This window comes from Drosophila tropicalis, unplaced genomic scaffold (genome assembly GCF_018151085.1).
Source record: "Drosophila tropicalis isolate 14030-0801.00 unplaced genomic scaffold, ASM1815108v1 contig_573, whole genome shotgun sequence".
NCBI lineage: Eukaryota > Metazoa > Arthropoda > Insecta > Diptera > Drosophilidae > Drosophila > Drosophila tropicalis.
The window spans coordinates 1,341,357-1,356,226 of NW_027173049.1; the positions used below are offsets into that span (position 1 = coordinate 1,341,357).

The 14,870-nt window shown below is 39.4% G+C and overlaps 3 protein-coding genes across 11 annotated transcripts; 1 reads left to right on the plus strand and 2 right to left on the minus strand.

Annotated features, from left to right (window-relative positions):
- The first annotated feature begins 75 nt into the window (after positions 1 to 75).
- Positions 76 to 4,074, plus strand: LOC137575600 (periodic tryptophan protein 2 homolog). The gene is made up of 10 exons (XM_068288204.1): positions 76 to 197; positions 250 to 362; positions 418 to 1,668; positions 1,724 to 2,063; positions 2,129 to 2,274; positions 2,334 to 2,481; positions 2,541 to 2,775; positions 2,837 to 2,998; positions 3,340 to 3,556; positions 3,635 to 4,074. The coding sequence occupies exons 1-10, from the start codon at positions 180 to 182 to the stop codon at positions 3,852 to 3,854; spliced, it is 2,850 nt and encodes a 949-aa protein (XP_068144305.1). The 5' UTR covers positions 76 to 179; the 3' UTR covers positions 3,855 to 4,074.
- On the minus strand, positions 3,860 to 10,967 carry alka (alkaliphile). 9 transcript variants are annotated; one of them, XM_068288207.1, is made up of 11 exons: positions 10,912 to 10,967; positions 9,283 to 9,471; positions 8,758 to 8,840; positions 7,794 to 7,893; positions 7,567 to 7,742; positions 7,227 to 7,316; positions 5,986 to 6,141; positions 5,553 to 5,917; positions 5,355 to 5,483; positions 5,191 to 5,295; positions 3,860 to 5,130 (listed from the first exon to the last, which is right to left on the minus strand). In XM_068288207.1, exons 2-11 carry the CDS (start codon positions 9,342 to 9,344, stop codon positions 4,930 to 4,932), a joined length of 1,467 nt encoding a protein of 488 aa, XP_068144308.1. In that variant the 5' UTR covers positions 9,345 to 9,471; positions 10,912 to 10,967; the 3' UTR covers positions 3,860 to 4,929. The 9 variants fall into 9 exon arrangements, with proteins under 9 accessions (XP_068144308.1, XP_068144307.1, XP_068144311.1 ...); XM_068288206.1 differs by having other exon boundaries at positions 9,283 to 9,482; positions 10,816 to 10,960; XM_068288210.1 differs by lacking the exon at positions 10,912 to 10,967 and having other exon boundaries at positions 7,567 to 7,721; positions 9,283 to 9,814.
- A 1,253-nt stretch (positions 10,968 to 12,220) lies between these two features.
- On the minus strand, positions 12,221 to 14,426 carry LTV1 (LTV1 ribosome biogenesis factor). The gene is made up of 2 exons (XM_068287640.1): positions 14,322 to 14,426; positions 12,221 to 14,257 (listed from the first exon to the last, which is right to left on the minus strand). Exons 1-2 carry the CDS (start codon positions 14,322 to 14,324, stop codon positions 12,776 to 12,778), a joined length of 1,485 nt encoding a protein of 494 aa, XP_068143741.1. The 5' UTR covers positions 14,325 to 14,426; the 3' UTR covers positions 12,221 to 12,775.
- Positions 14,427 to 14,870: the final 444 nt, after the last annotated feature.

Below are 14,870 nucleotides of genomic sequence, written 5' to 3' on the forward strand. Positions count from 1 at the left end.
AATATGAAAAAAATCCGAAAATCCCTTGGACCGACTGTTGCTGAGAAAGAGTTTTCACTGTACTGAGAATCGAAATTCGATAGTGTGAATAATTTCAGCGATATGGCCATACTGGATATCAACACGTGCGGTTTGTTTATAATTTCAACTGCAATTTAAAATTGCAAAACACCAACACCATGAAGTTTTCATATAAAGTAAGTAATCAATTAAATTTCAGGCAGAATTAATCAGTCTAAATTTTTACAGTTTTCGAACTTGTTGGGCACAATATACCGCAATGGCAACTTGGTGTTCACGCCAGATGGAAATTCAGTCATTAGTCCTGTGGGCAACAGAATAACTGTGTATGATCTTAAGAAGTAAGTGGATTAAAACGTTATATAAACAAAGAGAGCTTCATAATTTCCATTATAGCAACAAGTCTCGAACTTTGAGCCTGGAGTCACGATACAATTACACAAATATCGCCCTGTCCCCGGATGGAAGTCTTTTAATTGCTGTCAACGAGCAGGGCCAGGCCCAATTGATCAGTATGGTTTCCTGTACGGTGATACATCGCCACAAGTTCCAGACCGGTGTGCAGTGTATTTGTTTTAGTCCGAATGGTCAATACTTTGCTGTTGCCCGCGAAAATTTGGTGTTGATATTCTGTTCGCCCGGAGAAATCACAGGCGAATACAATCCATTTGTTCTGAAAAGAAGCTTCATAGGTGGCTATGATGACATTACCTGGTTGGATTGGTCATCAGATTCAAAACTGCTTGCCATTGGGTGTCGAGATAGTTCCACCAAAATATGTGGCGTCAATTATATGAGAAATTTCCGAACGTACAATATAAGTGGGCACACGGATGCCATTGTCGCCTGTTTCTTTGAGGCCAATAGTTTCCACTTGAATACGATAAGTCGAAATGGGCAATTGTGCCTTTGGGAATGCTCCTTGGCGCCATCGGACTTAGAAGAAGATGAAAAACCTACAAAAGCTAAGAAGAACAAGAAATCCAAAGACTCGGATAATGAATCTGAAGATGATGTTGAAAACGCTGTTGAAAAAGCACAGACAGATTCGTCAGGTGTTCTAGGTGATCTGAATGAACTTGGAGACGAAGACGTGAAGAAAACTCATCCTTTCTTGTATAAAAAGTTGGCTCGCCATTATTTGGCCAATGAGCCACGTAAGGAACAACGGGATGCTGTTCTAACTGCCGCCAACTACAATCGAAAAACCAAAGTCCTGGTCACGGCATTTAGCACTGGCGCCTTCTATCTGTACGAATTGCCTGATGTGAACATGATTCATTCACTGAGCATTTCCGACTATCCCATCTCGGCCGCTCTTTTTAATTGCACTGGAGATTGGGTGGCACTCGCTTCCCGAGAGATTGGTCAACTTCTAGTGTGGGAATGGCAAAGTGAACAGTATATAATGAAACAACAGGGCCACAGCAGTGAAATGATTTGCATAGCATACTCGTCTGATGGTCAGTACATTGCCACCGGAGGCGAAGACTCAAAGGTAAAACTGTGGAATACACAGAATAGTTTCTGTTTTGTTACCTTCAGTGAGCATACAAGCGGAGTGACCGGCGTACAGTTTAGCCGTAACAAAAAGTTTTTAGTGAGCAGTTCTTTGGATGGTACTGTGCGAGCATTTGACATAACCAGGTAGACAGGTGTGGAAATATCTTTAACTCTTATGCTAATACATATATATTCCTAGATATCGAAATTTTCGAACGTTCACCTCTCCCAATCCAGCTCAATTTGCCTGTGTGGCTGTAGACTATTCAGGCGAACTGGTTGTAGCCGGTGGTCAGGATATCTTTGAGATCTATTTGTGGTCCGTGAAGACGGGCAAGTTATTGGAGATTATCAGCGGACATGAGGGTCCAGTTTCCTCTTTGGCCTTTTCTCCAGTAGCCACTTCTACCACATTGGTATCTGGCTCCTGGGATAAGACAATCAAGATTTGGAATTGTTTGGAAAGCAATAGTGAGCATGAAACCATCGATGCCCTGGTGGACGTTACATGTGTGGCATTTAGTCCGAATGGAGAAGAGGCAAGACAAAAGTCTACTAAACTTCTCAGTAAAACTGATTTTACACTTTTGCAAATCTTTTTCAGGTTGCCGTTGCCATTTTAAGTGGAAATATTACGATATTTGACGTCAAATCTGCTACACAATTGGTAACTATTGAAGGACAAAAGGATCTTAGCAGTGGACGTCTCGAAACGGATATTATAACAGCCGAAAAGAATGCTCAGGCCAAGTAAGATACAATAGATTTCCACTTAAACTTAATATAAAAGTTTTTGTATTTTATTTCAGTTACTTCTCCACTATTGAGTATTCAGCTGATGGAGAATGCATTTTAGCTGCCGGCAAGTCGCCGTACATTTGCATCTACCATGTGAGGGAAGCCATTCTTCTCAAGAAATTCCAAATTACTCAGAATTACAGCTTAGATGGGCTAAATGTGAGATTTCTTTAAACAATAATTTGATTATGCCTTTAATATGGGCTTTTCCATTAAAGGATTTCATCAGTCGCAAGCATATGAGTGAATTTGGCAACATGAGCCTGGTGGAACAACGTGAGGAATTAGACAATCAAAAAGTGGCCATTCGATTGCCAGGAGTTCGTAAAGGCGACATGTCGTCTCGACGTTTTCAGCCGGAAATCAGAGTTTTCGCTGTGAAATTCTCACCGACTGGACAGGCGTTTGCTGCAGCTGGCACAGAAGGACTTTGTGTATATGCCTTGGACAAAGGTACGAATTCCAATGTGAAATATTGTAAATTGTTAATTACATTTTATTTTCTTCATTTTAGGCGTTGTCTTCGATCCATTTGATTTGTCCTTGGAGGTCACTCCGAAAGCTGCACATCAGGCTCTCCGAAAGCTGGACTATTCAAAGGCCTTGGTTATGTCCTTGAAACTAAATGAACCCAATTTGATAGCCTTAGTGCTAGAGCGTGTCCCTTACAGAGATAGTAAGTAAAGTTAAAAAAAAAAAAAGAATTCGGGCAACCTTCATGGGGGGGTCTAAAAATAGCCGCCGCTGTACTCCATTACCCTGACTCCATTTTCCGATCGAATGTGCAAATTTGCGCCTGCAAATGTTGCTGGTGGTTGGTTGTTAATAAACAGTTTCAAGGTTTCTCCGGGTAGCATGCCCTGCCTTGGTTAATAACCTCTACCCAAAGCCAACTCAGCCAACTGCATATACTCGTAAATATAGTATGCAAATTTATGGCCATTTGGCAGCACGTGCCTGCATTGCATGCATATTCAAATCCATGTCAATCTTTCACTTTTCTCTCTCTCCTTGCAGTCGAATTGCTCTGTGCCGATCTGTCGCCAGAGTTTGCCCAGCGATTGATGCAATTCTTGGCCCGACAGCTTCAAACAACGCCCCACATTGAGTTCTATATGCAATGGAGTTGCTGCTTGTTGACCGCACATGGAAATCGCGATGGTGTTTTCCAGCACACAGGTTTGCTAGCCCTTCACGAGAGCATGTCCAGGAAATACGAAATGCTCAATAAAATGTGCGTGCCGAGTTACCTAGATAGATTAATGTTAAATCGTTTTAATTTTAAAATATAAAAATTGAATTGCATTTTCAGCTGCGACTATAATAAATACACTCTGAAGGTTTTGTTGAATAATGCCGACAGAAGAGAGAAACAGAATGAGGGCAAGGACACTGCTCCAAGCGAGGAGGACAGTGACGATGAAATGTTGCTCATACGAACACAAGAAGATGAAGCAATGCAAGTCCAATTTGACGAAGATAATGTGAGCGATGAAACTGACCAGGAAGAAGAAGAAGACGAAGACGCATAATTAAATGTTGTATATATGAGTAAATATATGCAATATTTTTATTAAGATAAATTTAAAGCTTTGTCAATAACAATAACTTAAAAGATGAAAAAATATATGTATGTATCGATATCAACCTATTCTTCTTGGTGTAGCAGATATAATTGTAAAATCGATATATATAATCATATAGTATATATTTTAGTAGTTTAAATTCAATATATTTACATGTAAATATAAACTTTGTTTTTACTTTTTCTCCTGATGTGCGCTATTTGAACTACAGGTAATTATATAAAAGCCACAGCTCTAAAAGTTTTTGCTTATATTTTAATAACATTAATATCTCTCATTATGTATGTAAAGTTTTCTAAAAAGCATTTATTTGTATTTCCATTATTTTGTAGGTATGTACAATTCAAAATCAAATATTGTGCTTAGCTTTAGTATATAAATAGTACTATTATTATTGTTTTTTCATTTAAAGCACCAATTAATTGTTTCACTGGCTGATTCTGATTTGTTGCTTAAGCTTAGAAACGAAAATTTCGTGACTCTCTGTGTGTGTGTGTGTGTGTGTGTGTTTGTTAAGAACCAATCCTAAAGATATACACTTAGGGTTATTGTCAACTAGCACAGTGTGGTTTTCCCTAATTTAAATGAAATAATCATACTTTGATAAAGATATATGTATATAAAATATATTGTTATTAGCCATTACATATTGGTAGCAGAAGCGAGGTGAATCGCGATTCAAATATGAACAAGAATTCTATAGCTTCTTAGAGCAGTAAGTATGTACACGACGGCTTAAAGGAATCGTTCATTCATTGTTAATGGAAAAAGAAAAAGCTAGAGTATAACAAATCTCTTTCTCGTTGTGAGCAATTGTCAATATAATGCTCCATTATCTTTACATTTACTTATGTAGTATATAATATAATATATATTATATACACAGGCAATTAGATAGCTTGTACTTTAAATCTTTGATATTGCACATTTCTTGTTTGTATCCTTGATCATCTTCCCATCATCACGGTAATTTCATTTTTTAACGGAGTCCAGACATATGTAGTCTTGAACTCCCCAAATCCTAGGAGGACTTCATGAGCAAAATAGGCCAATACAGAAGTACGAAAACGAAAAAGAGTATGGGAAAAACGGCTCTTGAAACCTTATCGATCTCACGCCACATGATCTTCTCCACCCCCGTATCCGTGTCCGTCCAGGCCACGGATAGAAGACTCTGGCGTCTGGCCGGTTTTGGCGGTCCTCCATTGCCCTGAAGCGAGGTCTAAGAAATTGAAATTGCGGCAAAAACAGGTGTATGAGTTTCTTAATCAACTCGACTTACCTGTCCCGGTGTTGTAGGCGTTTGGGTGGCTTTACGTGACCGCACTGCTCCGCCCTCCCAGCTGGCCACCGTTGCACATTGACCCTTCTCCATGTTGCTTATGCGCTGCGTTCAGTTTATAGAATATTATTTATTAAAGCGAAATATTTCTTTGGCTGCCTTACCATGGGCAGTACCTTGGGTATTCGATTCACCTGGTACTGATACTGGACATCCAGGACTTTGACCACAACAAATTCGGCCAGGGCAGCGAACACGGAGAGCATACAACCAGCCATCCATAGATCCAGAGCCTGGAAGTCGCAATCGATCATTTCTATTTATCTCTCGACCAGTTTAATCTTTTGCATAATTCAGTTTACCTTCACATATGCCACAGGCGGAATGTCCGCTCCTGTGAACATGGTGACCAGTGTCAGCATGCAGGTCACTAGCAAAGTAACCCGTCCTGGAATTGCATCCAAGCCCAGCCAGAAACTGAACCACGATAGCATTACCACCAGCGATGAGGGTGCGAAAGTCTGGATTAAGTGATGACCGATTTGTCGCTCAAATCGGAAGTATACGGTGAGCCGAGAGAAATTTCCTACTTTCTCTGGCATATAGCCATCGCTCTCCTCCAATTCCAGCGGTTGACCGAGATTGTATTGCAAGAGTTTTAATTCCGGATTGAGCGTGACTCCGGAATCTGACCATCGTAGTTTGACCTTTTGATTGTTGGACGAAACTGCAAAATACACACACATACATACATATATCATGGGAAGGGATAGGCTACAATTTGTCGGAACCTACAGCTCTCTATGTAGATGGGACACACTTGAATGTCCATGGGGTAGAGTTGAAATTCCATTTGACAGGCTATGATCGCGTGCATCCGGGCAGCATATCTTACCGTCTTGTTCTTGTACAACGTCACCGACGTGAACTTGTGCGTCAATGTGGCTATTTCTACAACGAAAAGACATCGAGAAGACGTTGCAGAGATGCGGAACAAAGTGATTTCGGATTAGAACTATAGAATTGGCATTGGGAAGTCACTCATTTTGCAATCTGATTGAGGAAGTGGTTTTAGGTGTTTCTGCTTAGGACTTTAATTAAGCGCTCCATCATCATCATACCCTATCCAAAAATCGAGAGCTGAGGTGAATTTCTCGACTCAATCGATTTTCGGTGGGTGTTGACAATGGAAATAGCAACAAAACCAAAAAAAAACAACAAAAGTAAAACCATTAAGCCAAGGCGAGATCTTATCACTGCGAATTTTCAACAATAACAATCGGAGTAAGTACAGCGGGAATAGAGGAGCAGGGTGTGGTTGGGTGGGTTGTGGGTGTGGGTGTCGGCAGGTGTCAAATTGACCATGGCCTTGCAAGTGGGTATGGTTATGGTTTTCGTGCAGCTAATGGTCAGTTAGACCCTTGATGTACATTGCATCTATGCACTTGTGTAACACAACGTGAGAGAGACAGAGAAGGAGCGAGAGAGAGAGAATGAGCAATGAATTTCAATTTCAAAAATCTATCTGGTTGTATTTTTAGTACTTGGTTTATCGTTAAATATCTTTTCAATGCCGTGAGGAGCCACTTAACTTTTAAGATATGACCATTTAATCAAAATTCCAACTCCTTAGAGAAGAGATTCGACTAGGACAAAAATCAAGTACACGTTTCTAATGACCTTTTGAGCCTTAGCTCTATCACAGCATATCTTAAAATTTAAGGAAACCATTTACTCATAATGACATTGAGCGATTAATGCTTTGTTCAAACTACTTTGAAAATGGTTATGAGAGGGGAAGGGGACTGAGTGCTTTGTATATACACAGAGAATCCATATCTCGATAAATGCTTTTTGGACAGAGTATTGAACAGAATACATATGATATGCGTATGTCTGCTTTGATTTTCGAATTGAGATTGAATGTCGTCGCATGGTCTATGGCAAAAACGCAAAAACACACATTCTATATACTTTTTGAAAATTTTTGTAAATTGATTTGATTTTAGATGTGTTTAGTTTCTGGGTAGGTATACTTAAAGTTTTGTCTAGATGAAAGTTTTTCGAATCTCTTTCACCCTTATTGCGTAGCAGAGAGGTGGACGCAACATATGGACTTCCATATCCTAGGTAGAAGTTTGCATTGTTTGTTTAGTTATTTTCGTTTTGAAATGGATTGGTTAGTACAAAAAAAAAAAAAAAAAAACAACGATAAATTAAAAAAAACAATGGATAAATATACGAAAATTAATTTATCACTCTATATACATCAGATTTCAAATGCACACACAAAATTTCGGTGAAGAGACAAGTAAGTGCAAGCGGATCATTATTTCTTAGTCAGAAACAGGACATAGTTACAACACTTAAACATACCGGCTATTTTTGAATTGAGGAAATATGGATCGGGCTGCCAAAAATTTTCAAATACTTCTGGAAGTAAAGTAACATAGTCATCGCCCTCCTCGAATATATCATCGGGTATCTCCAAACGCGACTCGAGCCAGCGCTGATGTATAAACATGTCTACTCTGAAAATGTAGATTGTATTGCTAACCACATTATGATTATTCCATATCCGCAATCTCAGGTCATTCACTTACCTAAAGTCCATATCCTCTACATTAATTGAGTTAATATCTACGACAAATATGCTAAAGTCTACTATCACTGGGGAGCCCTTCTTCGAGGGCGGGCGTATTTCTGTAAGATAAAAAAAGGAGATAAAGGGCCAATCAACATTTACATTTCAATGGTTATTGTTATGGTAATGGTTATGTGGTGTGAACTCTATATACATGCATAAATAATATCGGAAAATCTTATTCTCGGCGAAAATAAAACAAATGGCCCTAACCAAATGTTTCGTGCACAAATTCATTTTCGTGCTGGCTAAAATAGTGTCTGAACGGTTGGAGACGTCGGAGTTTCGGGGTCTTTAAAAAACGGAAACACCTCCACACACACACACATAGAACCCACCTCAAGTTCAGGGGCAGATTGTGGCTTTAATATGCGTAATTACACAACGAAAATCGATAAAACTAAAGGTGTTGATTAGCTTAAATGGCCAAACAAGATTGCTGGTAGCAAACTTGCCAAAATTGCAAATTAGTTCGATCGAATCGAAAATATTGTAGTTTTTGAATGAATTTGCAACCTTTGCAAAAACTTATTCGAACAAATGACAGTTAATTGACATACATATGAAGTTACTAACTCGCTTTGAGAAACAACAAATTTGTTAGTTAGTTTCGGGTTTTAATCGATCGCTGCATGACGTCAAAGTACTATATGTATGTTAGAGTGAACAGAATTTTTTTGCGTCACAATGAAAGGAGGTGAAAAATCAAACAAATCCAACACGCATATCCATATCCTTTTGCCGCCAGGATTGGTGGTTTCATTCCATGGTGCAAACAAAAATTTCCATAGAATTAAAAAAATAAAACACGAGCTTAATAAAAACAGACAGCAGACACCTTTTAAGAAGGTAAGTGAAGCAATTGTTCAAACAAACAAAAAAGAAAGTGGAAAAAAGTAGTGAAGAGAAATTCAAAAACTTACCCTTGACATAATTAGGTGGAAGAACCACTCGCGGCTTAGCTGTATAGTTTACGTGGGCTTCCGTGGCTCCATGTGCTCCTAACCTGCAAAATGAGCAAGAACCGAAAGAATGGTAGCAAACAAATATGCAATGGATCCCATCCACTCCCACTCCTCACATTCGCATGCAATTCGCCAACTATTGCAAACTTTGTCAATTTAAGTCTGAATTGGAAATTAACTTGCTTCATGTTAGTATCCCTGTACGTGCACGGGGGTCCTTTTGTCTAGGGCAAAAAGGATTTCATACTTTGTCTGTTTTTATGCCAAAAGCCGAATCCGTTTTGCTTTGGCGTTTTTGTTTTTGTTTCTGTTTCTCTTTCAGAGTAATTCGATGCCGTGATTCGTTTGACCTTGATTGCAAATTGTAGCTTCTTTTCTTTTCATGTTCTTTTGGAGGCCCCCCTCCCCACCCTCATCGTAGTTATTCATAAATTCTTTGATTATAGATCGATAATTTTGCATTATATTTTCTATTTCACTTACCACATAAATATGAATCCCAAGCCAAATGTTACTATTGCCCTTGTCTTGAATTTGTCAAGCATTTTGTTTTGGGGGGAAGGGCAAAGGAACTGGGGGAAAAAGCTTAAATCGAAATTCACTCAAATCATCTCACTTTACATCGACGTGGGAATTTCATTATTCGGTTTTGTTTTATTGCTCTGTTGGATTCTGTAACACGACTATTATCATATTGATATTGATTCAACCATATTTCGATTTTCGTTGCTTATTTCTTGGACACTTGACTTTCACTTGACCAACAAAAAGGACACAAACACTTCAACACTAAACATAAAACCGGACAGGATCATACACGTATATGTACATACATACATATGGTCCTAGTATAGTGGGTAAATAAATTTGTCACGCTTCGTTTAAGCTCTGAACTCGAATAAACAATGAGAAGTGAACCTTTTGGATGGTTAGGCAAAAGTGTGCTCATCTAGATAAAGATGTGATGTGTCTGTTTGATACGGACGAAGATTCCGTTTCCCACAGCCGTGTGTTGTGGGTGTGTGGGAGGCATAAATTTGCGTATTGCGGTCGTAAACTGATATCAATCCAAAGAGAGATGAGCTCGTTTCGCTGGACAGACGGTCGCGTACGACTTATATATATGTATGTGTGTGTGTGTTCGTAATTGCCCTCAGGCTTGTCCACACTTCCAGCTAAGATTCAATTGAATCGCGTGCCAATTTTATTTTAAAGCTTACATTTTGTAAATACATCAAGTAAGATTTCCAAAATGTTACCTATACACAGAGAGTGGGAGGGAGAGAGAGAAAGAGGAGGAATGCTTATCCACAAGAATCTTTAATTTCAAACTTCCTGGTAGTAACTGGACCAAGCTGATTCCATTATCTATAAATTTGCGCTTATTGCTCTTCCCCCTTCTTTGCCATCTATCTCTCTGACACTTCTCAGCTAGATCTTGACAATGACAATGGCAATGGAACTATTTTCTTTTTGTTTTCTGTCTTCTCTCTCTCTTTTATTTTTGCATTTCAAATTAAAAATTTCACTTCCAGATCGCCAGATGAACCATATCCGGCTAAGCTCTCAAGTCTGTACATAGTGTGACATTATTTTGTTTCAAATTCTGAGATACTTTTCGTTCAGATATGATATATGTATGAACATATATGTACATATGTATGTTTCCAGTTTCCAGTAGAGTCACAAACTAAATATTTAAATGTTTGCATTAATTCATCACTAATTGAATTAAAAAATGCATTAATATTAATTCCAGTTGTTGACTTTCAGCGGTTTAGTTCAAAGTTTAAAATCTAGATTAATATTAATTGATTTTAGAAGAGATTCATTTTATCCATTCGATTATTTAACATTTGGAAAACATCCGTTTTGAATTTTTTTTATTGCCGTCATAGTTGACACGATTTAGGTAGGTCAATTATGTGTGTGTGTGTGTGCGTGTGTGTTGGGCAATTATAGTAATTATGTAGTTAACTATTCGAGTTGATGGTGTCGTTTTCGGTTCGGACTAACACGAGTTTTACGCTTTTTTTTCCCCACGCTAATCCAAATTCCAAAACTTTGGTATTACTACTCTCTAGGAGTCGAGACGAGGGGATGATGGATTACCGCCTTTGGGGCCGACGCGCCTTCGTGTTCCGTACTCCGTATCCGTTCGCCTTCGCTCAGTGACTAAAACTGAACTGCAAATACGCGAATTTCTTGCTCTGCCACTTTAATACAAAAAAAAAAGAAACAGAAAATTGTAAAAAAAAGAACCCCCTCCCTCCCAGTAAAATCGACGCCAACGTTCACGTTCAATGAAGGCCCAGGCACGACAACTGTAACGGGGTTTCCATTTACAAGGAGAGAAGTTAGTGTCGGCCGTGCTCTGGGAAACATGCGAGCCTGGCAAATTGGTGTTGGGTTCGGTACGGTTGGAAATACTCAGGGATTTTTGTTTAATTATTTCATTTTTCATTTCTTTTTGTTGTTTATTTTGTATACTTAGAGTTTATTAATATAATTTAACTGAATGCTCTCTATTTGCATAGATTTTGTCAAAGGTTCGAAAAAGGAATCGTGTGTGCGTGCACCTTTTCCTTCTTTGACCTCTGATTGACGTCGGTTTTTCCAATGAAATGCATGCAATTTGACTTGAAATTTCCACAAAATAACCAAAACACTAAACAACTGCCAACAATTGTGATATAACGGAGTGTAAGCGGATAGCTGTCTAGCTACATAGCTAGCTAGTATACCTATTGCAGAGCTAGGTCTAGGCCCGAGACCTTCCTTCCACACGCTGAACGTTAGACCTGGAAATGGTGACCCATGCCTCCCATACAATCAAATCTCGTGGGAAATTTCTACACACACAATATAAGTATGTACATATGGCCAATGCAAATACAAATCGCGTTTCTAGGACTAAGTACGTATGTACGTACATACAGACTATCCTATAGTTCGTGGTATGTGTGTGTGTAGACACCTGTGTTGTATACAAAGTTAAGGTAAATTGGCATCCATCACATTGAATGCGGGGGGTTTTTAAGGCAGTGAACGGAACGCCATTTTGTTATGACATTTTGTTTGTTAGTTTGCCAAAATGGCAAACTGAAAACAATAACAATGACAACGACAACAAAGTGAATTTTATTTTTATTTGAAATGCTTCCTCGCTAATGTTGATTTCGTTGGAAGCCTTGTTAGCAATTCGCCCAGCCTGTGGACGGCACCGTCATTGACTCCCTGTTGCAGACAGTTTCTAGAGTTGGAGCTAATTGTTGCGTGGAAACGCCGCGTCTATATGTATGTATGTATATACCGCCAAGCCGACGTTTAATTGTCATTACAATAGAGTATGTAAAGTCACTTGACTAACGCTAAATGAAACTGAAAAATAAGACAAGACGTTAAAGAAAAATATACTGTACATGTTTAATAATTGATTTAATTTCATTTCCAATCCAAATAATATCTTATCCAAAAGATTTCTTTTGTATAACTACAATGTGGGGCACTTAAAGGGTATTCCAACTGATTCAGTGACTTTGTTGAGTTTTCCCGCATTTGTTTTGCTTTTGTCTTCCTATTCTGTTTAAGCACGCAAGTCGACGGAACTCGCGTTGGGGATGGGGGCAACCATGTTGATTAATGGCCAACTGACACTGGTGACGCCAGCCAACGTTGATCCAAGTTCAATAGTAGGAGCAGCAACAACAAATCACAAACATTCTGATCCCTATAATTTTGCGATTTTTTCGCTCTGATTACAAGCAACAGTTTGAATGGGATGGGGCATTGCTCATCTATGGTGAGGGTTAATGAGCAGTTAAGAGGACCGGAAAATGGTGGTCACGTGGCACGTGCCCTTGCCATATGGTAGACACACAAACAGGCTCAGTTAGAGAGGAAAGGACATGTTTACACTTTAATGTAAATATTAGTTTATGCAATTCAAATTTAAACCTAGTGAAATGATGTATAACTAGACAATTGTTGAACCCTGTTGGTTCGTACGTTGATTGATCTTAACATGGGTCTGCCGTTTCTTCTCCTCCTTAAAGGCTTCTGTATTGGCTTTTCGCTCGATGCGACGTTCCTGTCTATAGTCTTTAATTAGACGTTTTCTTTCCTTTTTCTCCTCGGGCGTCTCGTCTTTTGGTCGTATGGACAGGACGCTCAGTGTAGAGAGGACAGATTTTGCACAAAGAGATTTGGGACCAGTTGCATTTGGTGAACTGTCGTCCAAATTGGCCAGGGCCTTGGCCGTCAATTGGCCATCAACGCCACCGCGTAAGACATTTGTGGGTAGACCAGTTTTTGGATCTATCTGAATGGGGGCCGCGTTTGTGCTTGAACTGGAGCGCCGACTACGTCGCGGCTCATCAATTAACTTGGGATGATTATAACAATTCGAGTAGGTGGACAAAATAGACTCACAATCCCATTTCTTCTCTTTGGGATCATTCACTTCATAGTCGACCAGCTCATCAGTTGGATCTTGTTCACCATCTACCACATTGCGATACTTTTCAATACGTTCTCGATCCCATTCCTTATTGTATTCCAGTGTTTTGTCTTTCTTCTTGAATTCCTGGAAGCATTGCATGACCACGGGATGTTTCTGGTGCCAATTGCCTTCAATATCCTCCAAAGACAGATCCCCCAGCTCGGGATCATCGTAGGATGCGTAAAACTTTTCAAAGCGATCGTCCAACAAAGATAGTTGATCATTGCGGCGAATGACACTGGAAGACATGGAGTATTCAGTAAATCGAGACTTGACTTCCTCGTCATCGAATCTTCGTTCACGCATTAACGGAGCTAGCCGGTCCATCAGCTCTTCCTCGTTTTCATCTTCATTTAGATTGTCCGAATCGATTTCCATATCATCATCGTCATCCCCCTCCTCATAATCACTATAATCATCATCGTCGTCGTCATCGCCCATGGCCTGCGCCACAAAATCATCTTCCAAATCCTCATTATCGTTCTCACAATCACTATCGAGAGCAGCCATAACGTCTGGGTCCCAGTCTAGACGTAGCGACTGTGGAGCTGCCTTATTCAGCATGCCCTCAGATTCCTCAAATTCACTGGCAAACACCGAACTAGGCAACTGGAGCTTGGGAGCAGTTGATGACGAGGGCAACTCATCGCCCTGCCGTTTCTTTGCCTGATTCGGATTCTCCATGTACTCCCAGACGACATCATTCTCGCGCTTCTTCAAGTGTTGCATGTAATCGTAGTCATCATCGAAGTGAATGCCATATTTCTTCAGCTCCTCCTGCTTCTTACCAGGATCAATGGGGGTTTCACTTTGCGATGGTTTTTGTCTGGCCCCAGCCTCCAAAAGCACTCTCTGCGGAGCATTCTCATCAGTCACCAAAGGGTCATGTTGACTCCGATGTACGAGGTGAAATGTGACGGCTTTCTTCCGATCAATGTAAGCTTTCTTTCCCTTGCCCTGATAAAGTTAGTGACAAATATTTAAAAGCATGTTGACCTCTTTATTATCGTCCAAATCTTACCATTTTTAGTCGATTCCTCTACGAGATTTTACGCATTTATCAACAATTTGGAAAAAAAACATGTGCGAAACAGATGTTGCCAACATCGAGCATCTGGCAACGCTAACGATAACGCGAAGATACTTATTGCCACCGCCGGCGATAACATGTTGCCGTTTCGCTCGCACGCTATGGATAGAAACAGCTGATTTTTGTTATGCTAAATTACACGGAAGAACTTACTTATCAACTAAATGATAACAAAACTCCTACAAGTGAATGCAACGATTTCTAGATTAATATGTGGATGCTGAGGAAGAAATTTTTCTTAGCGTCATTAGGGCCTTTTTTTAATTTTCCGAACTGAAAAAATACGCAAATTATTTGATGTTACAATAAATTAATCTTGGACTATATAAGACTAAATGCTGATTTTTATTTTGTAGATTTTAAAAAGTGCTGGCCATATAATACTAGCACATCAAATAAATAACTTATGTATGTACATACATACATATGTACATATAAAATTCAGATGATTGTATCGCGGAGAAGAAGTCTATATCCTCA